The sequence below is a fragment of the Penicillium hispanicum genome, assembly GCF_028827665.1.
Source record: "Penicillium hispanicum strain IBT 35686 chromosome Unknown utg000005l_segment0_segment0, whole genome shotgun sequence".
Lineage (NCBI taxonomy): Eukaryota > Fungi > Ascomycota > Eurotiomycetes > Eurotiales > Aspergillaceae > Penicillium > Penicillium hispanicum.
In genome coordinates this window covers 1,990,542-2,017,584 of record NW_026623197.1, presented here as the reverse complement: position 1 = coordinate 2,017,584, position 27,043 = coordinate 1,990,542, and the positions used below count along the sequence as shown (strand labels likewise).

Genomic DNA, 27,043 nt, shown 5'->3' with positions numbered 1-27,043 from the left:
GCCACCCTGGGTCCTAGCGGAAGGATATGAGGTGGTGTTGCATGGAAGTCAGCGGACGTCACTCATCGCAGGGGATCGGAACATGTCGATGCTGTGACAAGGGCAATCGATGTGCGTGTTGACCAGATCATATTCAAAGAAAACCAGGCTGCGCTGCGGTCGAGGTCAGCCCTCCAGGATCGCATCGACAGCGACTCTGCAACTCGTACAAGAGCAACACCAGTAGTCGTCGCGTCCATGTCATCATGGCGCAGACCGGACAATGCACCTGCGCACAGTCCACTCCAGCGCGTTGGACATCTTCATGGGGAAAATTCGCCGGCTGGAAGAAGCGGCAGGATGTCGAGTCGGTCTTGTCGCTGTCCTGCTCCCCGCAGCGCAAATGTACATCGGAGACCGCCATGTTGGCCCATGCAGAGTGAGAAATAACAGCCTGGGAGTCATCCCAGGTCGCGAAGAACGTGGTCGCAGTCGATACTGGTACACTCATTCCCCTGCTGACGATCAATCGTCATCTTTCCACGAGACTCATCCTTGTAATGCACCAGAAATCGTGAGATGCACGCTCCCAGGCCCCACGAGGGGAATGGGTCATACATGTAGATGGGCGCGAGTTTGGGATCAGCGCTGGTCTTGATTGGCACACGGGCTGGGTGTCGAGCACGGGACGTGTTCACACTATGCCGACGGCACTAGCTGTGCTGTCCCAATCAGGTATGTCGGTGGAAGATAAGAGTCATCCATGAAACTAAAAAACGACCGTCTTTCATCCAACCAGCATGTTAGCTCAGGGGAAGAGCGCCGGGCTCATAACCCGGAGGACCTCGGATCGAAACCGAGACATGCTATGTCCTTTCTTTTTTTTTTTTCTTTTTCCACTTTCATTCAAGTGAGGTCTGCTTTGTAGTAAATCTAGAAGACACGAAGAAACCTGTCTGACTACATTAGCTGAGGTCAATTATTTCAGTTCGGCTAAAGCTCTTCACAACAGCTTGTCCTCAGTAACCACCTGAATAATAAAGTCTACCCCGAGTATGGCCACCAGTATTCTAACATTTGAGTTGTAGGTCCTTTCTGAGTACGTAAAGCATTCCACTTTCTGGATTTCCTCGATTTACCTGCTGGTCCGGCGAGTAGATACTTGTGTTCTGGGACAGCGGGCAGAAAGTCCACGGAGGGGTTGACCAAGGACAAGACAGGGGTGACACAAATTGAACAGAAGCACACAGCGGTGTTGTTGCTCAATGAGATGTTGAGATCAATAGCAATTTGAAACAGCCCAAGCTACGCTGGCACCAACGAATACAAAATAGTGATTCCGACTATGTATGACCAGATGAATAGAAAGATGCGAAGCCAAGAATCCCTCCGGACGCCACAACATCGTCCCAGTGGACGCGCATTTTCGAAAATGTCATTAAAGTACAGGATAGGAGCAACTCCGCGCAGAATGAATCACCATCACCGCACCGACACTCCGGACCGGTTGGTAAACATCCGAGCGGCAATGTTCATCGAGGCCAGCTCTTGGAACAGAAGCTTGGCGGCGTAGGGGATGTGCACCTGTGAGATGCGGTGCTTGTTGTTGCACAGGCGGCACTCGAAGAGGCCCTTCTTCAGCTTGCTGTTCCAGTTGTCAGTATCAAGAATCTCTCCAAGCAATCATATCTCTATCGAAGGACTTACGCAATCGGGGTCATCAGGCCGCAGTCGTCGCAAATGTGCACGCGGAAGGGATCCGAAACATCGAACAGGCGCTCCTTCAGGAAGGCGCTGGCACCGTGGGCGATCATACAATCACGCTCCATCTCTCCGAAACGCAGACCACCATCACGGGCACGACCCTCCACGGGCTGCCGGGTCAGAATCTGGGTCGGTCCACGAGCACGGGCGTGAATCTTGTCGTCGACCATATGGCGCAGACGCTGGTAGTACGTCGGGCCCAGGAACACCTGCGCCACGAGCTTGCGACCAGTGTGGCCGTTATACATGACCTCGAATCCACGCGACTGGTAACCGTGCTCGCGGAGGAGACGCGAAATCGAGTCGACAGTCACATCAGTGAAAGGCGTGGCGTCACCCTCAAAGCCACGAAGAGCCGAAACCTTACTCAGTTGACACTCGATCAAGTGAGCAATAGTCATACGCGACGGAATGGCGTGAGGGTTGATAATCAGGTCAGGAACCACACCTTCTCGGGTGAAGGGCATGTCCTCTTGTCGGTAAGTGATACCAATGGTACCCTTCTGGCCGTGACGGGATGCAAACTTGTCACCAATCTGGGGAATCTTGGTGGTACGCATGCGCACCTTGACGAACTTCAAGTCGTCATTACCAGTTGAAATCAATACCTGATCCACAATACCGCTCTCGGTGCTTCGCAGGGGCGTCGACACGTCCAGCTTGGTGTGGGCCTTGGTACGTTGTCCGAGCTCCTCGGCCTCAGGAGCCAGAGGCGCGGTCTTTCCAATGATAATATCTTCTCCGGAGACACGAGTACCCGGGGCGATGATACCGTCCTCATCGAGTTTGTCGTAGGTACCCTTGCGCATGCCGATTGTATCGGAGCGCATTGGCTTCTCGAAACGCTCCACCACCGTCAAGCCCACCATCTTCTCTGAGTCCGTGTATGTACGGTAGAACAGACTGCGGAAAAGACCACGATCGATGCTGCTCTGGTTCATAATAACAGAATCTTCCTGGTTGTAGCCCGAGTAGGTGGCAATGGCCACAATGGCATTCTGGCCGGCAGGCAATTCACGGAAGCGCAGGAACTCCATAGAGCGAGTAGTGGCGAGGGGCTTTTGAGGGTAGTAAAGAATGTTCGCCATTGTCTCCATGCGCTGCGCAAAATTCGTCAAGAAAACACCCATGGCTTGTTTACCCATGGCAGACTGGTAGGTGTTACGAGGCGACTGGTTGTGATCCGGGAAAGGAATGATACTGGCGCAAACGCCCAGAATCATACTGGGGTGGATCTCGCAATGAGTCCAAGTGTGAGCCCGTTGGCTCAGAATGGACCGGACACGCTTATTGGGGTCGCTGGTCTCCTCTTCTGGCAAGGCATAGCCAGCCTGGAGTTGTTTGGAAATCTCCAGGTCTTCAGGTGTCATCACAATCATAATGGTTTCCTCTTCTTCAGCATCCACATACTCCACAGCACCGGATCTGACTAGCCCATCCCATCCGAAATAACGCTCCCGGCGTTCCTCAGGATCCAGGTTCATTGGCAAGTCCTTGTCCTGCTCGAGTTTGCGAATGTGTTCCTTGTTGAGTACCAATGATCCTGCGTTTTCGCTCTTCGGGTCGTTATCAACAACGAAAAGAGGTCGGCACACACGACCAGCATCAGTGAAAATCTTGAATTCACGCTCACGAATGTCACGAATCAAGCTGACTTCGTGCGAGATCATGTTGCGCCGACGCAGGGAGGACATGGTGTTGACAAGATGAGATGGATCACGATGGATACCAACCCAAACACCGTTGACAAACACCTTAGTCGCGTTAGGCGTGACTTGTGGTTCGAACTCCTCCAGCACTTCCATGTTTCGCTGGATCATGAAATCAATAATCGGCTCACTTGGTGTACCGACGGTGATATAGCACATGAGTGCCAAATTCTTGACGAGACCACAAGCTTGACCTTCAGGCGTTTCGGCCGGGCACACAAGGCCCCAGTGGGTGTTGTGAAGTTGACGAGGTTTAGCGATCTTACCGTCACGTCCAATAGGAGTGTTGGTACGTCGCAAATGGGACAAAGTGGAAGCGTAGGTATAACGACTCAGCACCTGGGACACACCAGCCTTGGCGCTAGCCGCCTTCTTCTGCTCACCCCAGTTACCGGTTGCCAGGGCGTACTTCAGACCACCAGTAAGCGTGCTAGCCTTGATACCAATGTTGAGGTAGATTTCTCTGTTGGTCTCAACGCATCGCTGCACATAGCGCTGCAAATCACGAGTGACTCGGGTGAAAAGAACACGGAAAAGATTGGCCAGAAGGGGTCCAGCGAGATCGAGACGCTTCTTTCCAAAGTGATCACGGTCATCAACATCGCGGCGTCCAAGTGCACACTGCAGAAGTCGGTGCACCATGTAACCGAGGAAGAAAGCCTTGCGGGTTTCACTGCCCTCGCTCTGCGAGATGTGTGGCAACAACTCTTTCTGCATGATCTCACGGGCGTACCGCACACGTCGCTCGTGGTTCAAGTTCGACTGCGAAGAGCCACGCTTGGCGATGAAATCAAGAGCCACCTCTCGGTCTTGAATGACAAATCCCTCCTCAATACACGGCTTCAGCATCTCTAGCATTGGGGTATCATTGCGGTCGTAGCAAATGTGGTTCAGGATATCTTCATCGGACACAACACCGAGGGCACGGAAAACAACGACAATGGGGATGTCGGTCTTGACGTAGGGTAGGGTCGAACGAATGGTAGGGCCAAATCCGCCTTTGGCGCTATCGCCCTTCGCGAAGAGCTTGAGCGCGAGTTGAGAGAGAAGCCGCGAGCCTTTCTCGACCGCGCTTCGAATTTCTGCGACGTAGGGTGTCGGGCTAGGAGGAGCCTTCTTGAAGACCTGCACAATGTTGCCAGCACTGCGCTCCTGCGCAATGAGAACCTTCTCACTACCGTTGATAACAAAGTAGCCACCGGAATCGTAAGGGCACTCATTCCAGGCGTAGAGCGACTGCTCGTTCAGATCCTTCAAAATACAGTACTTGGATTTGAGCATGATGGGCATCTTGCCAATGAACACGGTTTCCTCCTTCGACTGCTCCATGGGAAGCTCCTTCTGCTCCCACTGGAGGTATGTGCCACGGTTCTTGCGGTCCTCATCGCCTTCACCGGCTTCGTCATCCTCGCGATCGGCGATCAGGCGCTCCCGTCCTTCCATGATCTTTTTTGTAACACCAAGGTACAACGGACTGGCGTAGGTGAGGTTTCGGAGTCGCGCTTCCTGTGGCAACATTATCGTAGTCGCACCATCACCTTCTGTGACGGATGGTCGCGACAACATCACGGTACCGAATTTGAGTTCGTAGCGGCGAACAACGATCGGGTCGACTTCATCTTCGGCCGGGGGGAGGGTTTGGTCGAGAACCACTTGTCCTTGTTCCTCCACCAGTTCCTGCATTGTTGACGAAACGAACTCATCGAAAGAGTCGAGCTGCTGGGACACGAGACCCTTCGTGTCGAAGAACGAAGAGATCACGGTCCAGCAGTCTTCAGAGGTGATTCCATCATCCGCATCGTCGTAAAACTCCTCCTCGTAGGCGTCGTCGTAATCAGCCATCTTGATGGTATGTAGAAATACCCCACCTCAGTCGAACAAGTAGAAGGGAAAGGGGTGGTCCTCGAAGAGCGCAAGGCGTGTCGGCCGGGCAGTAATCCGTGAGAATCACCCAACACTCGCTGCGACACCCGCCTGTCAGTGACTGGAGAAAGACTTTCCGCAGCCGTGACGGTCCTCAGAGGAAGCAAGCTGGAGGGCTCGGTGGGATGGAAAGGAATCTCCCAGCGGTGGCAGGATGAAGGGACTTGATCTCCAACGATCTTGATGCTTCCGCGCCATGAAAGGCGCTAATCCCGATTTGGTGGGGTTATATCACGTGGGCATCGAGTGAATGATGGTCACGTGGTATGGAACAACTGCACTGATACTTCGCGAAGTATCACCTGTCAACCAACGGGAAATAGCAAATTTTGTTCGATCTATTCACCGACTGGCAGATTACTCATCTTTGAAAAAGCTGTGGGGAGACATACTGGGTGTTGTGGTAAGGAATCATTTTCATTCACCACTACAGAAAATTATTCCGTAGACTACCACATACGTATACTACACATCTATTAAACATAAGAGCAAAGCTTCTTAGATCACAACGCTTGAGCTCTCGAGCGATATGATTCATCAATGGTATCGTACATTTGACTAGAGGTTAGTAACTTATTTCATACGAACTGCAGCAAGGTGCTCAGCATGTCCTTGATTTCCTTGCTTCCTGGCTCCTCATCTCCGAGCTCTTCCAGTTGTTCTACAAAAGTGAGTAGTTGGTCAACGATGTTGCAGGAAATGAGAAGAGACTTACCCTGTAGGGTACCCCGAACCAGAGTCAGATCTTCATCACGGTCTGCTAGAAGAGAGACAACCTTCTTCTGCGCCCCGTCATCCTCGGCAACGAGCCATGCGAGGATGACATCGATTGTCTGGAACTAGTATCAGCTGCTGAAATGATCGAGGTTCAAAACACTACCCACCTGCAATGAGAACAGACCGGCATCAAGCCGACGTGACAGCCATTCACCAGCCATGATTTCCTGGTCCTCCTTCGAATAGGCTTTGCGCTCCTTTTCGATGGCTTGTTCGACAGGAGAAACACGCGCGGCGTACTCCCGTCTCAACTTGATCAGTTTTTCGATCTTTTCATAATCCTTCTCCATGAATTTTGCGAGCGTGCGAATGCGTGCGGCAGAGCCACCAGGCAGAAGCCGCAGAAGCGACGCGAAAATTCCGAGGAAATGCTCGATATTCTGACTTTCTTGCTGTATGGTCGTGAGCTGAATGTACTATCGTCGAAGAAAAGACATCCTACCTTTTTCATGAACATGCCAAAGATGGTTCTTAAGCCAGCGGCCTCGACCAGTCTTTCGCATGCCGGGCCGCCAGTGGCGCCACCAAATGCATGATCGAGAACTCTCAAAGCTCGGGGCTTGCTGAACTTGCCCTCCCGAAGCATGATCTGTGCTAGTTCGATTCCCTCTGCTTCAATGAACTTCGACTTCCCTGACTCCTCGTCGACGAGGCAAGTCAGGGCATCGAAGAGGTTCTCGACATATTCTTCCTCATTTGAATCGTTCTCAGGGTCCCGCTTCCGGTACTGACTAAGGAGCTGGAGGATCATATCAACTCCATCGAGATCAATAAACTTCCCACGGTTCTTTGAAGATGACTGCAAGAGAATTGCCAGAATTTCGGCAGCGTACTGTTTGTTCTGGCCGACCGGTGTCTCCTTTTGCTGGATTCGCGACAAAATCCACGGTAAAACTGCGGGATCTTGCCCAATTTTCTCAGCAAGTGAGCTCTGAGAGGCTAGATTCTCGAGAACGCCAAAAATGTAGTAAACGCCAGCGCGGTCGGTTTCTGAATTTTCGTCTAGTCGGGCGAGATTTTGAGTCAAGAGTTCAACCAGATCGGCATCCATCTTGAAGCTGTCAGCATATCATCGACGACGCTCTGTTGTTTCCGACTTACCATCGCATTTACCAAGCTGTCCCACTGATTCTGCTCGGCCTCGACATCTTCATCGGTAAGCTCGCTGATGATTTGAATAGCGTCAATCGCAATGTCTGCGTTCTCGTGTGACAACAGCGAAATCAACGAGCCCACACAGCCCATTTTCGAAAACTCTTCATAGAGCCCAGGGTGCTCCGACAAGATCGATAACCCTTTGATCTCGGTGTCCAAATCGGCCTCGGAGGCCATGAACCTGCCGCCGTCCTATCAGTACGGAAAGCAAAGCGTCACGGCACAACCTGCACATACTTCTGTGGATCATTCTCAAATTTCGCCCGCAGCTCGGAATTCTTCGATATCTTCCTCTCGAAGTTCAAAGCGAATCGGCGTACCCAGGCGGCGTCAAACTTCTCCTCGGGCTGTAGAAGCATGCGTCCGTCAGTAGCTAGAAATAATGGCTATTCAGGGATAGTAGAAGCCGCACCAGTGCTTCATCTTCTTCATGTTGATCAATGTACTGCATTGCTTGGGCAGTGCTCTGTTCCATTCCTCCTCCAAAGAAGCGCCCTTCCTCGTCATCTGGTACATCCTCGTCGAAGTCTGGAGGCAGTTCGGGTCCAGCTTCGCCATCATCTTCCCCCTCATCTTCCACCATAGGACCCTTCCCTTTGGACTTCACATCACCATCGGAGTCCAGCTTAGCGGCCTTGTATAGCTCATCTTGAGGTGTCCGGTTAGCAACGTATCGTGCTCGCATTGGGTAGAGAAGGGCGTACTGGGATCTTGAACCGGCTCAAATTTGCGCTTGAGGACTCCTGCAGATAAGGGTTTCTATGCTTGTTAGTAAAAATCGAGGCGGCGAGTCAATCACAGCCGTAGCTTACTTTGAAGAGCTCGTCGACACTCGTCATTGTTGCGGCGTGAGCGGTGGCACGGAGCTAACAAGCTGCGAGCGCACCCACGTTTTGACAGAAAATATCAAAGAAAAGCTGCAATTGGCTCAGGGAATATACCTGCAGAACCCTGAGCAAAACCACAAAGACAGCGGCGTTGTCGCATGGCCATGCGCGCCCGCGACAAAAGACATACGGGAGCCGCCGCGCGCTAAAGACGCAGTGACGCCAAGCGGCCGACGCCGCAGATTTCTCGACTTCCGATCCAACTCCGACCTCGAAACGACATCAATACTCGCCCTCCCCCGATCCTATTTTTGTCACTTCCATCATATCTCAAAATGCCTCCCAAGCGCGTTGTCGTCTCCAACTCTGCTCGTCCCCAGAAGAGCTTCCTGAGCACCGTCTACGACGAGGCCACCAACCCCGAGAACACCACGATTGTCCGCAGCATTCTGGTCTTCGGTGTACGTGTCCTAAATGTCTATCGAAGCTGATATTTGATTGGCAAGACTAATAATATCCTCTATAGGCCGGCGTGGCGTTCCTCCACAGCAGCCTCGGCGAGATCCTCCTTCCTCCGTAAGTCAACATTCCCGGATCATGGATACGCAATGAGCCTTGGAGACTGATGTGACGCAGTATGTAAATGCACCACACTCGCAATTTCCGTCTTCTCAACTCGAATCGTCTCTTTTGGAACCCGTGAAAGCATAATGGCGTCGGTCAAAGGGAACAAGTTGCATAGACACTTCTCGTTCGATGCTATTCGGGACATCTCTGTATAATAGTTTGTCAGAAAGGACGCAATGGTGTGGCTCGGCATGTCTGGTGTCTGGTTGGATTGTTATGAATACCAAGAACTTCGATCTTCAAGTCAAGATAGGGATAGTCAAACCCGGGTAGTATCATGGGGTTCTGATCACCATAGGCTAAGCTTCGGTCAAGAGCTGGATCTTGCATTCTACATATGCAAATTTCCAATTGAATCTGCTTGGGCACTTGACGGGGTGGCCGATGGAGTAATGACCGTCAAGCATACTTCTGCGTAGAAAGTGTTGAGTCTATTTGGCAATGCACGATCTGGCTACGTTCTGGGAATGCAATGATAGTGAAGCGGTCTATAATCCGAGTCTAGCTCTATGCCGAAGTGAAGGGAGTAATCTAAATGCGTCGCACTACTCATGCACAGGGAATCCATAGCCCACTAACATAGCAGGCTCATCAATGTTATGATGCTGGTAGCTTTATGAAGAAGTTAGAAACGGGTAGTGAATATTCAAAAGAGACATAGCGAATGTCTTACCTCAGGACACCCACGGCACCAGGCTCGAGCATCAAAGAAAGAGGGAATTCCATGGGATAGCCAAGCCAACGCTTGGTAAAAGCACGGAGCAAATGACCATGTGCGACAAGAACAATGTCACAAGGGTTCTCACCGTGCATGTTGTCTTTGTGGACGGCACGAATTTCCTTGATCAGGTCATCAATACGGTCCGTGACCTGTTGTGCAGACCTAGATAGATCGAGTCAGTTGTGTCTGGGATAGAGCCCCAAGAATAAGGGAAAGAGACTCACTCTCCGTTTTCACAGCCATCTCTCCAGATATCCCACGGCCGTTCTGTATCCAGGCCGTGTTCCTTTCTCAATGCCCGGATCTCCCGAGTCAACATTCCTTCATACAGACCGTAGTCCCACTCGGCCAAGCGATCGGTCTCGGAGACCTTGCTCGCATCTTTCAAGGTTTTCCTGTCGGCATCCGAGAAAGCAATTTCAAAGGTTTGCATAGCCCGCCTGCGAGGACTGATGTAGACATGCGCAATGTTGGACGGGTCCATGAGCTTGCCCGGTCCCACGATCATCTTTCCGGACGCGAGGACTTGCTTGACGCCATCTTCGGTGAGATCAAGTTCAGTGACTCCGGTGTACTGGCCGCTCTTGGACCACACCGTCTGCCCTGGAACTAGTCAGCATGCAGCGAACAGGACGGCGTAGCTATGACGAACCGTGTCGGTAGAGAAAGACACGGGGAGTGCCGGCGTCCTTGTCAGGCATGATGCAATTCTAGATTGGATCGATGAAGAGTCTCCGTACCTCAACTGCAAGTTGCGAAACAACCGGAGTCAATTGCCGGCGAAGCGGGTGGAGGGGCAGAAAGATTTCCGCGGACCCGAATGTCTTCACCGGCTCCCCACATGTACAGCTTGGTCGATAGTTTTGTCCGATCATTTTCAACACTCGTTATACCGTAGTGAACATGCACCTAACGCTCTCGAAGCCCTCAACTCGCTTTTTCAAGCCCGTACCTTACCCCCTCTCTCTATTCGATATTGAATTCTCCGAGGAGCTTTGAGGATTGCTGTTCGGAGAAGCTAGCGATGGTAATCTACAGGCTTACATCGACCAGCATCGCGAGACTACCGGTATACGTCTTCATTTAAAGCAGTGCTACCAGATGCGGAAGCCGTTCACTATAGCCACCAAAAGGGCGTCATTCATTATAATCTACGGCTGGATAATTTCTTGTAACACTCCGATGCCACAAGCAAGCTTGATCTCCTACCGAGGAAATAGCGTAATTGCGAGGCAAGAAGACTGCGAGAGCCATTGTTGCCTAGTATTCTGTCCCCCTTACGCTTCGATTCCATCAGCTCAATCCTTCTTCTCCATGTAAGGCAGACAAGCTTCATAAATATCCTGGAACCCAGGATACTTGAAAATCCTCTGGAACACACCCTCGTCCACCATCCTCGCGGACTGGAGAGAGCCCGCAATGAAGAAGTCGGTGTATGTCGGCCGGGCTCCCAGCACAAAGGGCCCGTCGGCCCTATGCGTCTGCAGCAACTCGACAACGGCGCTCACACCTTCTTCTGCCGTGCGCCAGCTCTGCTCCTCCACTTCCGAGTCGAGAAGGTCCTCGAGTCGGTGCCCGAGAGAGGACTCGCGCGTGCGCCGGAAGTACTCTTGTGCGCGGGGCGACAGGATGCCTATCTCGCGCGGCATCAAGGAGGTGCGAAAGACGGCGCCAACCACGGCGCGGGATTTGGCCTCGATCTCGCGGCCCAGATCCGATGTCAGTGGCACCGGCTGGTCTGGGTAGGTCAACTCAAGGAACTGCGCGATGGGGGCCGATTCCATTATGAATGTGTCGGTTGGCACATGCTGGATGGCGGGGACTTTGTACTTGGGGTTGAGTCCCGGTGCAGAGTCGCCGGGCACCAGCCCGCTGGATGAGTTCAGGTCAGAATCTGAATGCCTCAAGGCTGTATGCTGAGAACGGGGCTGGAGGAGAAAATCAAAAGAAGACCGCTGCAACTTACAGATCTTTTAGTGTGGGTTCAATGTCTGGAAACTCGAGGAAGACGGTCCTGTAAGGGATGCGCTTATAGTTAAGCATGAGGCGGATTCGCCAGACAACGGGAGAGAAGCAGAGGCCCTTAGTGCAGGCCAGATCATACAGAACGATCTCAGGCTGGGGTTGGACGGTCATCTTGTATTAAACTGCAATAATAGCTGCAGTCGGGAAGTCGAGTGTAGATGCAGGGATTCTAGTCGGTCAGAAGAAAGTTGCCTGTGAGATGGGGCGGGGGGTGGTTTAGAAACTTCAACTTTGAAAAGCGGAAATCCACCAGCTATTGACATGGCACGTTTCTTACGTCGAGGACCACGGGTAGACCACGGGTAGCACATATATAGGTTTGCATAGGAGGGGGGAAAAAAATACGCCGCCTAGGCAGTCTCAATAACGCTGTGTACATTATGGCCTTCTCGGGTGTCCCTGGAATCTTTCTACTACAACAGACCAGGACCCTTGTATTTGAGGGTCCACAGAAGGTCTGTCGTGAGCTGACTTGATTAAATAGGGCAGAGGCTTGATATATCACCAAATGGAAAGAGAAGAATAGAAAGGCAAAAAAGAAGGGAAAAGAAAAAGGAAAAAAAGAAAGGACATAGCATGTCTCGGTTTCGATCCGAGGTCCTCCGGGTTATGAGCCCGGCGCTCTTCCCCTGAGCTAACATGCTGGTTGGATGAAATGTAACGAGTTTTTTATTTTCATAAAGGAAATAGACCAGAGTAGCTTGATATCCTTGTTGCTCTATCCACGCATTGTGTACTAGTTAGATGCCCTTGGTTTCTTATGTCGTTACCCTGTTCACTCTCCATCAGACATGCGAGGAAGTCTCTCATCTTAGATTGTTGTTATGAAGATCTACGATCCAACTTTGCAAGGACTACTCGTATACTATGAGCGAAAGTATCTCAGCTTGGGTCAGGTGAATAAATATATTGTTGGCAACTCATTACTTCTTCCGCTCAACCTTTCTGTTTTCATATCTACAACTTCGCCCGAGCTTCATCATTCTGCAACACATATCGATACCGAGCCTTGCCATCATGCATATCAGCCAGTGCAGCATTCACATCCTCCATCGGCCGCTTCTGAATCCACGGCAACACCCGCTTCGCTGCAGCCAGCTGCAGCATCCGCCGAATATCCTCAGGCGACCCGATATTCGACCCCGTCACTTTGACGCCTTTCTGAATGAGTGAGAAAGCCGCCAACGGTGGCAATGGCTCCTCCGGTGCCCCGACCTGGACAAAGGTTCCCTCCCGCTTAAGCAACCGCAGATACTGTGACAGCGGCATGTCGGCCGCCGACACCGTCGAAAGGAGGATATCGAGAGACCGCGAATGCGTCTTGGCCCAGCCCTTCTCCTCGCCGGTGGCGATGAACACGTCTGCCCCGAGCCCCTGCACCGCATCGGCGCGTTTACTCGACGACCGGGAAATCGCCACCACGCGCTTCGCACCCAGCGCCCGCGCGAACAAGATGCCCAGATGCCCCAGCCCGCCAATCCCAATTACACCAACGGTCTTGCCCGGCCCCGCGCCGTGCCTGCGTAGCGGCGCAAACACCGTGACGCCGCCACACAGAAGCGGCGCCGCCTCGGCGGACGGCAGCGCATCGGGGATGCGGAAGACGAAGTGTGCCGGCCCGCGCCAGCGCGTCGCAAACCCGCCGTACGACTTGCTGTGGTCTGCGTACCGCCCGTTATACGTCCCCGTCATGCGCGTGCAGTAGCTCTCCTGGCCGTCGGCGCAGGCTTCGCAGTCCGCGCGCAGGCAGGACATGCTCTGCGCGCCGATGCCGACGCGGTCGCCGGTGCGGATGCTGCGCGATGCAGGCGACGAGGCGAGCGTTGGGACGCTGGCCCCGACGCGTTCTACAATGCCGATGATCTCGTGTCCGACCACGCATGGGTAGTCGGTAGGACCCCAGCCTGAGCGCAAGGTGTGCACGTCTGTCCCGCAGATGCCACAGTGTGTCACTTTGATCTCAATGTCAGTGTCTGTGAATGGCTTCGGCTCGAAGGTCGTGAAAGTGAGAGGGCTGGCTGCGTCGTCGGCAACCCATCCTTGGAAAGTTTTGGATGGTGGCGAGGCCATGGTTGATTGTTGTTTCTACGCCTCAGGTGCTTCGGCGATTGCTCTAGTCGTCTATCGGGGCCTGTGTGGGGTCGTGCGGAGAACGTGATGTGGTCGATAGGATGGAAGGAGAAAAAGCAAGGTGGACTGGGATAGTTTCAGATGAGTATGGCTAAGACTGTGAGAAGCCCCCATATGAGCAGCAAACGAGATCAATGCTTTGTGATCAAAGTCTCAGGAACGTTGATATCTTGCAGCAAAGCTCGTATTTTTGGACCGAGGCACTTGCCTGATCGGGACAAGTCTGCTCTCCCTCAAACAGTCTGTTCACTCTCGGTCTTCCCAGCCACCGTTGTCGTACTATAGATTGCGATCTATAGCAGTACTCTGCGGTCGTAAGTCGCTGCTCATCCTCCAAGGAGATCATCTGCCCAAGTTGTGGGTATAGAACGACGACTGCATTCGCATAGGTGCAATCTACCTCGGCTTTGCTCGGCTCGGCTCGAGTACCGGTGATCACTTGGACAAGGAGTCCATTGGCAGAGCTTCAGCCACCCCAATGGTCAGTATGTGATGAGTTCCATCTAGTCCACGAGCCCGGTCCCAGGATACTTTATGTTGATACTCACCTCAATCGATGGCGCTTCTGACACACCCGAAATCATTCGCTAGAAGATACATCACACTCACACTGTGGAAATAGGAGACCGCAGCATGATCGTGCTTGCTTAGCTGCCGATTGATGAAAAGCAATGCATTCTTAAGCTCGCTGTTCTGGAGACCGGCGCTGCTCACAGAGCCCCATCACAAGCAGACACCTCCCTTCGAGTGCATGACCACAGTGCCCAAGTCATCTGCAAATGAAGGAGCTCAGCCGCTCATGCCGCTAAAATGTGCGATAGATACGCCCGCTCAGTTTTCTCCGAGCACGATGTACCGAAGAATACCATGGAAGAGTGCAAGAATGCGAACGGCTTGATCGTGCAATCAAACCCAACGTGAACCTCCGAATGGGATGTGGCGAGCGCGCCCCCGAGGGTCGACATTTCCATATGTACGACTGTCCTTACCCATGACAAGGATGGCCAGTTAACAGCAAATACCGCACGATGCACGTTCCTAGCCCGGTGGATACTCCATTCCCAAACGTCCAGGTCCAGTGGAAGAAGCGGTACTTCGAGACTGGCGACCCTCGGGTTCCGAACTTTCCGTCCTTCGGATCTGAATCCCTCGCGCAGTTGTGAAAAAGGCGCGAATGAGCAGGCGACGGAAGAAAAAGGAGACGCGACCATGGGTGGTCCTCATGCAGCCAGAATCCTTGCAGGTGGGTGGACTGCAAGGTGCCAAGACTGCATGGGCTGGTGTCAAGCTCAAAGGCAAGGCGGACGACACTTGGAAGCCCCAATGGGTCTCATTGAGGGATACTAGGAAGGAGGCGCCATTTTACTATCGACCTATGATGCAACGCAGTTCCCAGGCGAAGGGTTGCTTCTTGATCTCGACCGGCCGGTGTGGGATGCACGAGGGGAAGCAGGACCCAATTGGAGGCAGCAGCAGCATGGCGAACTCGGGCGGGCATATTTAATAACTCCCGCCGAATGGAAGGCGTGAATTGTCCAGCTCCTCCATGCAGAACTTGATCCAGAAGAATGTCAGAAGGGAAGGAAGGAGGTAAGAATGCTTCTGCTTGATCCGAACCGCTCAGCTTGACAAGTCCCACCCACCGCTGCAATTTCGCGATCCTTCGTCCATCTTAAACATATACGATCGCCGTGGAGCTAAGAGTGATATGTGGAGCCGAAATTGCTTGTTTTCCCCAGAGCCGTGCAGCGCTTGTGCTGCATCTGAACCCTTCTATCTCTGCGTTCAACGTGTCTCGGGTCTGAAGTCTTGCTCCCTGAACTACCGATTGGCCACATGAGCATCGAGTACGACTCGGAGCTTTCAAGTCACCCTAATCAAATAGCAAGTACCTTGCATGGAGTATTGGGTGGCTTTTCTCAATCTCCGTGGCTGAAAAGTATCCTCTAGATTCGCTGCTGTGCGGGAATTTAATGCAACCAACAAGTTGTGGAATGGAATGCCACGATAACGAGCAAGGAAAGCCGAGCTCCGAGACCGAGCAAACTCCGTCTGTACTTAAATCCAAGCGGAGATCAAGTGGCTTGGGAGATGTGTCAATGAGTTAGACTTCTTTCCTCGCGCTTGACCTTTCTTCCGTTGCGCGGATCACAGCGATCACGCCGATCGACTACGCCTCTTTCTGGGGTATTCGCAGATCTTAGTCCGAGAGCCGGACCACATACCTCCTGATGCCTCGATTTCTTGGCTTGCGTGGCAATCGACTCAATGTCGCGGCAATCCTGGGCGTGCTGATGCCCAGCATCATGTCCCTGGGGTATTTTACCAGCGCATTCGGCGGCGTGTTGAGCGTGCAGAGCTTCGAGATCTGTTTCCCCGAGATTGACGTCAAGCATGCCCAGAATAGATCGCACGCGTCCAGTCTTCGGGGCACGGTGATGGCCACTTTCACCATTGGTGTCTCCCTGGGCACGTTTTCGTGCATCTGGCTGGGCGACTTGATGGGACGTCGGCGGGTTATCTTGACCGGCTCTATCACGCAGATAATTGGCGCTTCTCTCAGTGCCAGTGCATACTCTCTGGCCCAGCTCATCGCAGCCCGAGTCATCATCGGAATCGGCACGGGCGCCGTGCTTGCAACATCCCCGCTGTGGCTGTCGGAAATCTCCCAGGCTAACAAGCGCGGCTCGCATGTGGTCACGAAGGGCATGTTCAGCGGTCTTGGATGTGCAATCGCATTATTCCTCGAATATGGCATGTCCTTCACATACGGAGCGAAGTCGTGGCGCGTTCCTTTCGCTTGTCCCGTCGTGTTCTCCGTCATCGTGGTGGGATTCATACTGTTTCTCCCGGAATCGCCTCGCTGGCTTATTCGGAAGACTCGCATCGCAGAGGCTGCTGAAATACTAGCCGCTCTTTATGACTGCAGGACGGATGACGGAACCATCGAGGCGAGAATTAAGGAAGTACAGGCCTCTTTGGATCTGGCCGGCGACAAGAGATCTCTGCTACAGATCTTTCACATGGGCCGCCAAAGAACGTTTCATCGGGCTGCTCTTGCAATCGCGGCCCTGATGTTCCTTCAGTTGACAGGAGCCTCTGTCACCACATATTACAGTACGTGCAATGCTGGAGCTTCATTCAACGATTCCGTACCAGAAAGGCTGATATCTGTTCTGTTCTAGCGACCTCAATTTTTGAGGATAGTCTCGGGCTTGACGGGAAAACCTCCCGTCTGCTGGCAGCAGTATATCAGCTCGTTGGCCCCATCGGCGGTCTTGTGTCCGTCTTCACAATCGAGGGCTTTGGCCGACGCCGTTTAATGTTGGTCTCTCTGTTGGGCAATACGATCTGCCTGGCGTTGGTCGCCAGTCTTGGATCCCAGGCCCATAATTCCATGGCACAGATCGGTGCTGTGGTCTTTCTCTTCCTTTACCATTTTTCCTATACTCTCGGATTTGGTGGGATTCCGTACTTGTACGCCACTGAGATCGCACCCTTGCATCTACGATCCACGATCAACAGTGTCAGCATCAGCATCTCGTGGGCCTTCAGCATTTTGCTGGCCAACGTCACTCCTATCGCCTTCAACAGCATCGGCCAGAAATACTTCATTGTATTCGCGAGCTGCAATGCTGCCATGATCCCCACTGTCTACTTTTTCCTTCCCGAGACCTCTGGCCGCAGCCTGGAGGAGATCGATGAGATCTTCACTCTGTCGGAGAATGCTCTAGATGCTGTGCCGGTGGCTCGACGCCTTCCGCACTTTTCATTCCATGAGGGAAATGAGCTGCGCTCTGAGAAATCCCCGGATTCCGTTTTCAAGCAGAAGGAAATCCCTGTTTGACGAGCCTTTCATGTATTTAGATCCTGGTGCTGTGCTGCTTGGAGCTTTCAGCCACCCGTATGAATCGATGCCTCCAACAATGTCTTGGATTATGTCGAGAGTAGTGTCATGTTCATCGTAAGTCACGACCTGTGGTCTCGGGTTTCAAGGTTTTGATTACGTGTTACCTGATCATTGTAGGTACTATGCCTACAATCTTCACAAAGCGCAACAGACCAAACGGGATTTGGGTTATCGTTATGTCCTTTGCCAGAATAAGTATTCAGTCTGCAAAAAAAATGCCGTCTGGCGATCCATATCCTCGGTGCCTGGTAGGATTTAGGGATTTGATGAGGCTGGTCTGCGACATGTCATGTCAAGGCCGCACTGCTCGCAGTCTTTGACATAACTCAAGTATCCTAGCAAAAATTGCAGCTGCTTTTGCTAGTCAGCGCCGTGGTCCACTCGACTTCACCTTCATTCGTTCCAACGATTTCTTAGATCACTGCTGTACTGGAGGTTTGATCACGCCGCTGTCATTTCTTTACTTATCTCTAGATATAATTCATTCGCCTTGAAAAATGCATCAGCAAAAGACCCAGCCTTCTACATCATGATTTCACAGCCTACAAGATATGATCATCCTCACTATCAGAATCAAAGAGATCCCGGTCAGATGGCTCTTCATCATGTACACATAATGGTCCATCATCACTCCAGTCCCACTCACGATCATCCGATAAAACCATCTGCGAACCATTAATGCAATCAGTAGTGACCATGTCGAGGTATGGGTGCTTATGGCAAAGTATCCTTAGCATCTTGACACTCGGAAGACTCGCTGCGGTATTTGTCGCAGCCGTAACCATAGCGTCATTGAGGTCATATGCAGACTTTGGCTCTGTGCAATGATGACTAAATCCTGCGTTGAGCAGGTAGCTCTCCTTGAGGCTCAGATTGACAATGATGCTCTCAATTTTTGAATTATGGTCGAATTCCAGCACCCGTGGACAGATACAGCGCATCCGTAGTCGAAGGGACCGCAGGGAAGGGATTTTGGCCGCTATTTGAGGGCATAGATGCTCTCTAGCTGTGATCTCGGAGCCACTGGTATCAATGGTAAGATCGGAAAGAAGAGAAAATGGAAGTATTTCCAAAAACTTCATTGAAAACTCCTGTCCGAGGTAGTCTGTATAGGGTGCCATGGGCGTTTTTGGGTTGAAATAACCTCTTGCGAGCAGAGTGAAGGTTCTGAGCTGGACGAAACGGGGTAATAAGCGGGACAGCACTTCGTTGAGGTTAACGTTGAACTCTTCATCGACCTGCCGGTCTGACGCAGGCGTAAGATCGATTTCAAGTCGCCGTACAGACCTTCCCAGTCTGACGAGTGCCTTTGCAGGGATACAGCTGAGCTGATCGGCATGTAGAGTCAGATCCTCTAGCAAAATAGGCTCTGCAAGTCCATACCACCACTTGGACATTAGTAGACAGCAGGCTTCGTGCTTTCGGAGTGAACCACTGCCGACGAGGCGAAGGATGGTGTCAAGAATCTCAAGCGGCAGATCTTGGAGAGTCATCATGTGGAGATAATACAGGACAGTTTAAAGAGCACCACTCTATACTAATTCGACGGAGGTCGCTATGCGTGCGTCAGTTGGGGAAGACGTGGAGTCGCCAGAACAAAGATGGTGTTGCAAGTAGTGGAGAATCGGAGTAAGTTTACCGCATATTTCAGCTCCGCCAGCCACGGAAGATGCCTCTTTTCCCAGGCAAACATCGCTTTGCTTGGCCTGTATGTTAGCGTACATTCTCTACCTTAGAATCAATATATGTCTCATCCTCTCCTGATTGGACCATATACCCATGGATACAGCACAGAAATGACATAAAGTAAGGCAGCCCCTGAAATATTAGAGAGCCTTTAATATAACTACGCAAGTACACAGGCTAGCGAAGTCACTACATATCTGATACCCTAGCCGAGCACTGTTCACAGGGAGGGTCAGGCTAGTGTACTTGACCCCTTACTGGATTTAGACCCCTGTGGAGTTCGCTCCACCCACTCCCGAATAACAAGGCATCAATCGCTTCCGGTCCAGAAGGGCCTACCTGGGAAGTAAGTATATACAACCGCAAAGAACAACTCTTTATGATTTTTTAGCCCAGCCGTTATTAGTTTTTATGTCATCTTACTTTATAAGGGTCCAGGGCCTATTTATTAGTCAGGATCATATACTGCGCTCTCATCTAAAAAAAGGGGTAATATAGATGCAATGATCTCAAGAGATCAGAATATACTTGATTCTGCCCCATCTACGTATAGGGCTTTCCGCGCAAGGTTCACCGATGGACCCCGCATCTAGCCGCTGGCCATGCAGCCGAATCCATAACCAGCACTTCACCTCTTACGCAGTGAAATTTATCCTCACCAGCAACTCAAGCCACAGAATCAACGCTAAATCCTATCTTCAGAAGCCCTTCCGATTTTTCAGTCTCATTCTTATAGTGTCGTATTGTTACCAGACCTACATAATCATCTTGTCAACTATGGCTCCTATTGACCAATATTGGAATTCTTTCTCGGGCATTGACCCTGAGAGCAACCGTGCGAAGAGAGTACGCGGCCTTCTCCAAAACGCAGATTTTGACCATCTTTGCTCCCAAGCTGTTCAGCTCCGGCTGGGAAAAGAAGAAGGCTTGAAATCGCTTTTCTGCACCGTTGATAAGACCAAGTTTACAAGCGGGGCATGCAACGTGGTGATTGCGTTGAGCTTTTCTGATGGAATCCAATGGATAGCCAGAATCCAACTGCCTCTTGATGACGGGAGCGACGATGAAAGCGTGGCAACGTCTTTGTTGAGCGAAGTCTCGACTATGGAGTTGATCCGCGCCAGGACCACGATACCTGTACCCAGTGTTTTTGGGTACGATGTGTCAACCAGGAATATTGGATACCGCTACATTCTGATGGAAGCTCTCTCGGGTCGACCCCTCAATGGCCGAATTGCACTATCTGTACCTGATGCATACAAGGACAAATTTGCAACTCAGCTAGCCCATTGCTTATATGAGTTGAGCACGATTCGCTTTGGCCAAATTGAACGTCTCCTGTACTCAGCCAGCGGGAACTCAACTTGCTCCAAATCAACAACCGTGATCGCACCTGTATCACAGAGAAAGAAATTGTCTAGTCTCTGGTCCAAATACTCCGCGCCATAGGAATGTAAGGCTTCCATAGCTCTTTCATGCTGGTATCATAGTTCTTGTATAGATATATGCGAATTGCTTTTCGCAACATCAAGCAATGTGCTCCCAGCTAATTCGGAAAGGATGAGAACTGGACAGTTGTTGAAAGTCCCTTGGCCAAAAAAAGTTGGAATAACCAATCCTTGTAGGCTCTTCAACTTCTCATAGGCCTCGATCTCTTGTTGGAACTCCTTTTCCCATCCATTTTTGATTTTCTTCAGAATGACAATGACCGGAAGAATGTGTAAATCCTGGTGTTTTTCGAGCACTAGGCGATGCACTTCTCGGCGTGGGTGTAGTTGGTTGACAAGTTCCACGCGAACAGGGACATTGCTGAAATAGAACACCTTCTACAATGTAAGTACTAGTATGCAGTATATACCAATGTCTACATACCTTAGGTTGCATTTCCCCAAAGATGGTATCCATGACAAAAAGGCGCATAGAAGTGTTCATACAATCACTAGCAGGCTGAAGGGATAAGTCATCTTATAAGGTGCCACCTATATATGCCCATCTGGGATGGTTAGGTCATCCACACAAGGGGGAACTCAAGTTATCCAATTATAGAAGATTATAGCTCGTTAATATCCGAAAATTTGGCATCAACTTTGCTCAGAAATAGACTGAATTCCAAAGCTCATTGTGAAGAGATAAAAATAATTTTCAGTGTCTTGTATCATCTCGGAGCAGTTTATCCAAGACCAGTAGCCTTCCTAGGAAGCTTGATACCGCCAATGGAAATCACGCCTCCATCCCCCTGGGGCTTGATATCTACGCCCATCAATCCCGTACCATAATTGTTTGCCTGAAAAGATAACATAATTCCGAACTAAATTGTCAATAACTTCCAACGGCGCTCCAATACACTTTGGATATTTCGGGTGCCTAAGGTTCCACTTAATCGTTGGAATCCAGTCTAACATAATAGATATAACCCATGCTCTATCGTGACTGTATCTTACAGGGGCTGTCCAACAGAAGAACAAGAACAAAAACAAAACAAAACAAAACATACAACAGCGAGGATTCGCATGTGGTCACCCACCATACTACTAACTCACCGGCGTGTGGCTTAAGTACGGCTGAGCGGACGGGAAGCCCTGTTCTCCACACCCTGTGGTCGTATGTATTAGATTAGTGAATGGCAGGAAATATCAGAGCGAAAATAATGGGTGGTTATCACCCTAAGAGGAGTAACCGCCGCACTGACCCTCTTAGAGGATGAAAGGCAAGAAAGTTAAAGAGAGATAAAAATGAAGTATATCTACCCTACCTAGACTTCGAGACTACGGCCCCCCTCTTTCTCTGCTTTCTCCTAACTTCAATCCCTTCATCAACCACTCGTCATACAGGAGATCTAGAGCCGTGGAACGATCCTCGGAGTTCCATTGAAGGGCCATCCGTAGCCAACGTAGGAATCCTGCCTTGTCTTCCCCCCTAACATTTGCGGCTAAGGCCTCGAGACTTGTGTTGGGAATCGGGGCCAAATTCTTCCAGTTACCAAGCTTATCCCAAAAGACAGAACTGAGATGACTCCGTTCGCAAAATTCAGGCGGCGGTGGGCCTAGTAATGCAACTAGTTCCGCAAGATGGGACCGGTCATCAAATATGCCATCTGGGTTTTTGCCATTGATGAGTCTATTCCGGCTGATGATATCCCAGGCCTATGGTACAGAGATTAGTTCATTGCAGCCTGTGCTGGATAGAAAGAACAGTCAAACCACTTACAACCATGCCGACGTTCCAAATATCTACCTTGTAGTCCCAGCTGGACCTCAAGATGACTTCGGGGGCTCGGTAAGGGTTCGGCATAATATCTTCATGATGCTCCTCATCGCCAAATCGAGCTTCACCAAAGTCACTCAGCAGAGGCAGCCCGTCACCCGGTGGAAAACGTGAAGAGGTATATATTGTGTGCTCTTTCAGCACCTTCCTGGGCGACTGTGTCTGAATCTCCTTTTCCTCAAAATTAACAAGTGCATTGTTTTGAGGCGTGGGAAGGAGCAAGTTGTTCAATTGAATATCTCGTGGGTGTTAGCGCTATCGTTCTGCACTCTAGATATTGGGAAAGGCAGTGGAATACCTGTGTGGACTATACGAGCCACCGAATGCAAGAAATCCAAGGCAACTAGCAGTTGCCTGATGCAGGGTTTTAGGTCTTCCAGGGTCATTGCTTGTCCAGGAACCCATTTTAGTAGCTCACTTGCACTTATTCCTAGAGGCTCATGAACAAGGCAGATGTGGCGACGGTGAGGACCAATGACATGAAAATGGTCGAAGAGCTTGCGAATGAACCTTTTGCCTGGGTGATTGGATTTAACTGAGTTTAAATGTTCATGTACGTCAAGCTCACGGTTCCTATCTTGGCCTGTCACGTATATCTTTAAAGCAACATATTTCGAATCGCTATCTCGTAATGAAATTAGAGATATGAGGCATAGCCACGAACGAAGCATTTAATTTCACTTACATCAAGTCTCGGCCAAACCAAACAGTAGATGTAACCCCATAGCCTAACTTGGCAAGGACTTGGTATCTTTCGTTCAGCACCTCCCCTTGTCGGACAGGGTAGTACTTTTCAGGAAGATACGTCGGTAGAGTCTCCTCTTCAATCTCTAGAGACGGGTCGAGTAAATTGAAGCCGGAGGTTGGAAAACTACTCAGGGTAGATGTCCACCGAGGAGAAGACATCACTGTACGATGTGATGCGCCTGCCATGCGCCAGGAACGAGGTAGCAACATTCGTTGGGGAGAAAAAGTCAAAGATAGAGGTAGAGCCAGACCTTGCCAGAAACAGGGCACACGAATATGTAGAGCGTTCCGTATCACTTGGCCCATGTTGCAAACAAGGTTGAGGAGGTCCGGTGGATCTGGAGCGTAGAGATAAACAAATGGGAAAGTGGTTGCGAGTCCCTTTTTGGCGACTTTGGGTCCTATGCGCCGCCCTAGATAGTGCAGTGATTTCATCAGATTTTGATCTTGTCTGCCTAGCTAGATCATATCACTGGAGCCAATTTTCTTCACCATTCTGTCAACAAGAAGACTCTCCCGAAATGGAATAGTGCAAACCGTGGGCACTTTAGCTCTTGAGAGTATCCACACCCCCATTCAGGGAAATGGATGAGCCTTGGTTAAACTCGTAATCTCCGGAAGACGGAATGATCATCGATCAGATCTAACAGAAAAGTGTACTCTAGATTCAAATGTGCACAATATATCTGTTTGTGGATTTTCTACGCGTTCACTCCATGTAATTAGGCATTCAAAAAAGCAGCTCCTACGGTGTAAATTAACAACTATAGTCCAATGTGGGATAATGCATGCGGTAGATTATATTCGGTGCTGACAGGCTCAGCGAAGAGGCTGACGCTGTGTATCAGAAAAGAGGGATTTCCTGTAGGCAATATCTGAAATGAAACCTTTTATTACGTATGCTGAGATCTCAACCTTGGAGGTTTATCTCGCCTTCGGTCCCACAATGCTCATCGGCCATGCCATCAGTTCAGACAATTCCCGGTTGCCGAGTTCGGCTACCAGTGAATTAGTCTTCTTGATTTCCATTTCAAAGTGCTCTCCAAAATACCATATATCGTCCAATAAAACAAGGAGCAAATATAGGTGTGCAAGAATGGTAAACGAAAACCCACTTGATACCTCCAAGCGTTCATCAGAATCCAGTGACGAGATAAATGTCTCGGGCAGAAAGTGTGGCCAGGATGAAATAGCCGCATCCTCCATCTCAGCTTGAGTGTCACGATCCGATGAGCAAGGGTCAATTCGCTGTAAGTGAAGTACATAAATGGTTCGCATATACATATCTCTAACCACAGTGATTGACTGATCTTGTGCCGCAAAAAGCTGGTCTTGTTGCATTGTCTCATGAACCCCAGGGCTCGACTCTGACTGTGGCGACGGCCCCAGCCCATGCCCGAGGGTGACTGTTTTCAAAACATTCAAGAATTCTGTTAATCTTGCGATGGCTTGAGGCGCACCCAGCGCAAACGCCATGAGCCGCTCTGAACTTGTATTCCAAGGTGGTGCAGTAGTGGACACTGCTTCAGGCTCGAGCACTTTCCAGTCGTCGTTGGCATTGCCGTAAACAAGTAGAGGTCGCAACCGTCCCAGTCTGAGAGTACTCCAAGACTGCTGCGCGATAGAGGTCACTCCACGCACGAGTCGGAGCCAATGTATTTGTGGTCTGCTTCCAGCAGGAATAGAGTCCATGGTGGAGAAACGTGGCTGCGGGTTCTGGCACAACGTATCCAGATCCCTGACCCCGTGCGAAGCAAAGGCAAAAGCAACGACTAGCATTGATGCAGCAAGCAATACTTCCGCATTTGACTCGCTGGCAGTCGCTATGTTCTCTTGAAGTCCCTGTAGACCCCTTTGATGATGCTCAACCAGAGCTTGAAGCTTAACTGCGTTCGAGGCTGTCGGGTTTGGATTGATCGAATCGTTAGAATATGGCCCATAAGCCCTAGCAGTTGTGGACCTATGCCTGTCTGTCGTGTGGGTTGTCAACATATCCAGGCCAGCCAGCGCGAGAAGCAAGTGCATCAGAAAGGGATTATTCGCAGCGATATCCGGAAGGACACGCTCCCAGACCAAGATTTTTCGAGGGTGTAGGCTCATTTTTTTCGAGGTGTGCAAGATGTAATGCTGCAGGAGTGTCAGGTCATGCATGTTCAAGTTATTCCGGGATTCCTCTTCGGTAGGAGGTGTTGCTGTGTGTGGCACATCGAAATCCAGCGGGCGGATTGAAATTGCATGTACATCTGGCGTAGCCTCCGAGATGTTTCCATCCTGAGATGTCGCCTCGCGACGAGGAAGAGGGCGCCTTTGTGCTCGAGCTTGTGTTTCTTGTGGACGTGGAAAGATGCAGTCATCGCCGCGGACAGAACAGGCACCGCATGTTGGCCGTCCTTCATCACACTGTCCCGATCAATTAACTTCTCGGAATTGTGGTCTCTGAAAGGTTTGAATTACCTTCACTCTGCGACTTTTGCACGTAAGACATCCATTTCGTGATTTGGTGTGGCTAATACGTTGCTTGGGCCGGACTTGTGGCCTTGGCTTTGAGGCTGGCAAGGGACTTGTAGACCCTCGAGTGACGTGGTTCGACATTGTCGATTGTTAAAACGTCAAACAGGTGTATCAGAGTCGTTTCATCTTGTCGTCCTAGAGAATGACCTAACCGGGTTGGGGATGTGAAGAGCCGAACTCCACGAGGTAACGTGGCGGGAGGTGTCGGGTGAAGATTTTCCGCAACCTTTTAAGAGCCAAACCCTCGAGCGCTTAACGTTCCTCTGGATGGCATTCTGGAACCCTATTTACTACCCGTGGAACCAACTCCTCAGTGGAGATAGGAGTATAATATTGTGCAACTCTATTCGCTGTTCCATAGCTTCATATTCTCTATGATCACTCTCCAAAACCAATCTTAATAAAAATATAAAAATTCTTATTCAAGAGACGCTCTTGTATGCTCCAAATAGAAAAAGAGCGAACAGGTGACTATTTCAACCCCCCTTCTGCATCGGCGAAACCCTCCTCTGTGGAAATGAGTTGAAGCTCACTATCCCTCTTCCTACCTCTTTGGGGCAAGAAGTGACCGGGGTAGATAACTATCAACACAAGCCCAGTCAATGACATGAGACACGCGTCGAAAATATACAACAGGTATTCTCTGCGCATGATGAATCCATTATTTCCTTCCACAAACTCAACCACTCGAAAGACCGACCGCACTAGAATGAGCACACAGGCAGCATAAAGAGCCCACATTATGGATTCCCATGTTGGGTAGCTTGCAGCACCTTGTGATGGCGTATTTTGTGTATCATGGATGGCCTGCGGGTGCTTTTTCACGCGCCAATGGAACACGGCAGACACGATGACGAAAAATCCGAAGAAGAGAAGCTGGACGGCCAAGCCACCGACAACAATATTGCTTCCAACGTCCATGGCCGACAGTGTCCCAGCGGCCATATAACCACCACCTATTGTAATCAGTGTCTGAGATGATAAAGACAAGAAGAACTCGGAGCTTGTATCCTACCTCCACACTGTAGAAGGAACGAGATGACATCCCCAACAACAAATATTTTCGTGAGGAAGCGGACTGGGACAATGGATTTGCGTTCTGCGCCCAGTTTGATAACCACCCGACCGAGGGTCATGTAGATGGAAGCGGCGAACAGCGGGGGCGCAACCAGAATCAGCATTGTTTGGACAATGTATGGGCCGAGCGCGGTTGTATCGAAATGTGAAAAAATGCGAGCAATGTATCCGGCGCATTCAACTAGTAAGCCATACGAGTCAGTTGAGTTCC

The 27,043-nt window shown here is 50.7% G+C and overlaps 12 protein-coding genes across 12 annotated transcripts; 4 read left to right on the top strand and 8 right to left on the bottom strand.

The window, feature by feature from the left end:
• Nucleotides 1–1,461: 1,461 nt before the first annotated feature.
• On the bottom strand, nucleotides 1,462–5,294 carry N7459_006191 (DNA-directed RNA polymerase II subunit RPB2; the record flags this gene model as incomplete). The annotated part of the gene is made up of 2 exons (XM_056945375.1): nucleotides 1,462–1,624; nucleotides 1,687–5,294. The coding sequence occupies 2 exons, from the start codon at nucleotides 5,292–5,294 to the stop codon at nucleotides 1,462–1,464; spliced, it is 3,771 nt and encodes a 1,256-aa protein (XP_056799710.1).
• Nucleotides 5,295–5,953: 659 nt separating this feature from the next.
• N7459_006190 (beta-catenin-like protein 1) lies at nucleotides 5,954–8,146 on the bottom strand (the record flags this gene model as incomplete). The annotated part of the gene is made up of 9 exons (XM_056945374.1): nucleotides 5,954–6,036; nucleotides 6,091–6,208; nucleotides 6,260–6,544; nucleotides 6,595–7,203; nucleotides 7,254–7,488; nucleotides 7,545–7,654; nucleotides 7,720–7,955; nucleotides 8,012–8,066; nucleotides 8,120–8,146. 9 exons carry the CDS (start codon nucleotides 8,144–8,146, stop codon nucleotides 5,954–5,956), a joined length of 1,758 nt encoding a protein of 585 aa, XP_056799709.1.
• A 323-nt stretch (nucleotides 8,147–8,469) lies between these two features.
• Nucleotides 8,470–8,714, top strand: N7459_006189 (uncharacterized protein; the record flags this gene model as incomplete). Its single annotated transcript, XM_056945373.1, has 2 exons — nucleotides 8,470–8,595; nucleotides 8,661–8,714. The coding sequence occupies 2 exons, from the start codon at nucleotides 8,470–8,472 to the stop codon at nucleotides 8,712–8,714; spliced, it is 180 nt and encodes a 59-aa protein (XP_056799708.1).
• A 592-nt stretch (nucleotides 8,715–9,306) lies between these two features.
• On the bottom strand, nucleotides 9,307–10,183 carry N7459_006188 (histidine phosphatase family protein; the record flags this gene model as incomplete). The annotated part of the gene is made up of 4 exons (XM_056945372.1): nucleotides 9,307–9,373; nucleotides 9,435–9,644; nucleotides 9,707–10,085; nucleotides 10,135–10,183. The coding sequence occupies 4 exons, from the start codon at nucleotides 10,181–10,183 to the stop codon at nucleotides 9,307–9,309; spliced, it is 705 nt and encodes a 234-aa protein (XP_056799707.1).
• A 597-nt stretch (nucleotides 10,184–10,780) lies between these two features.
• Nucleotides 10,781–11,618, bottom strand: N7459_006187 (glutathione S-transferase family protein; the record flags this gene model as incomplete). Its single annotated transcript, XM_056945371.1, has 2 exons — nucleotides 10,781–11,354; nucleotides 11,449–11,618. 2 exons carry the CDS (start codon nucleotides 11,616–11,618, stop codon nucleotides 10,781–10,783), a joined length of 744 nt encoding a protein of 247 aa, XP_056799706.1.
• An 846-nt stretch (nucleotides 11,619–12,464) lies between these two features.
• Nucleotides 12,465–13,577, bottom strand: N7459_006186 (NAD(P)-dependent alcohol dehydrogenase; the record flags this gene model as incomplete). The annotated part of the gene is made up of 1 exon (XM_056945370.1): nucleotides 12,465–13,577. The coding sequence occupies one exon, from the start codon at nucleotides 13,575–13,577 to the stop codon at nucleotides 12,465–12,467; it is 1,113 nt and encodes a 370-aa protein (XP_056799705.1).
• Nucleotides 13,578–14,665: 1,088 nt separating this feature from the next.
• N7459_006185 (carbon-nitrogen hydrolase) lies at nucleotides 14,666–15,141 on the top strand (the record flags this gene model as incomplete). The annotated part of the gene is made up of 2 exons (XM_056945369.1): nucleotides 14,666–14,796; nucleotides 14,820–15,141. The coding sequence occupies 2 exons, from the start codon at nucleotides 14,666–14,668 to the stop codon at nucleotides 15,139–15,141; spliced, it is 453 nt and encodes a 150-aa protein (XP_056799704.1).
• Nucleotides 15,142–15,868: 727 nt separating this feature from the next.
• On the top strand, nucleotides 15,869–17,484 carry N7459_006184 (uncharacterized protein; the record flags this gene model as incomplete). The annotated part of the gene is made up of 2 exons (XM_056945368.1): nucleotides 15,869–16,754; nucleotides 16,823–17,484. The coding sequence occupies 2 exons, from the start codon at nucleotides 15,869–15,871 to the stop codon at nucleotides 17,482–17,484; spliced, it is 1,548 nt and encodes a 515-aa protein (XP_056799703.1).
• Nucleotides 17,485–18,089: 605 nt separating this feature from the next.
• Nucleotides 18,090–19,040, bottom strand: N7459_006183 (uncharacterized protein; the record flags this gene model as incomplete). Its single annotated transcript, XM_056945367.1, has 1 exon — nucleotides 18,090–19,040. One exon carries the CDS (start codon nucleotides 19,038–19,040, stop codon nucleotides 18,090–18,092), a length of 951 nt encoding a protein of 316 aa, XP_056799702.1.
• Nucleotides 19,041–20,010: 970 nt separating this feature from the next.
• On the top strand, nucleotides 20,011–20,682 carry N7459_006182 (phosphotransferase family protein; the record flags this gene model as incomplete). The annotated part of the gene is made up of 1 exon (XM_056945366.1): nucleotides 20,011–20,682. The coding sequence occupies one exon, from the start codon at nucleotides 20,011–20,013 to the stop codon at nucleotides 20,680–20,682; it is 672 nt and encodes a 223-aa protein (XP_056799701.1).
• Nucleotides 20,683–21,998: 1,316 nt separating this feature from the next.
• Nucleotides 21,999–23,403, bottom strand: N7459_006181 (U4/U6 small nuclear ribonucleoprotein PRP4; the record flags this gene model as incomplete). Its single annotated transcript, XM_056945365.1, has 4 exons — nucleotides 21,999–22,376; nucleotides 22,441–22,736; nucleotides 22,796–23,093; nucleotides 23,206–23,403. The coding sequence occupies 4 exons, from the start codon at nucleotides 23,401–23,403 to the stop codon at nucleotides 21,999–22,001; spliced, it is 1,170 nt and encodes a 389-aa protein (XP_056799700.1).
• Nucleotides 23,404–24,168: 765 nt separating this feature from the next.
• N7459_006180 (uncharacterized protein) lies at nucleotides 24,169–26,936 on the bottom strand (the record flags this gene model as incomplete). The annotated part of the gene is made up of 3 exons (XM_056945364.1): nucleotides 24,169–25,644; nucleotides 26,461–26,711; nucleotides 26,771–26,936. 3 exons carry the CDS (start codon nucleotides 26,934–26,936, stop codon nucleotides 24,169–24,171), a joined length of 1,893 nt encoding a protein of 630 aa, XP_056799699.1.
• Nucleotides 26,937–27,043: the final 107 nt, after the last annotated feature.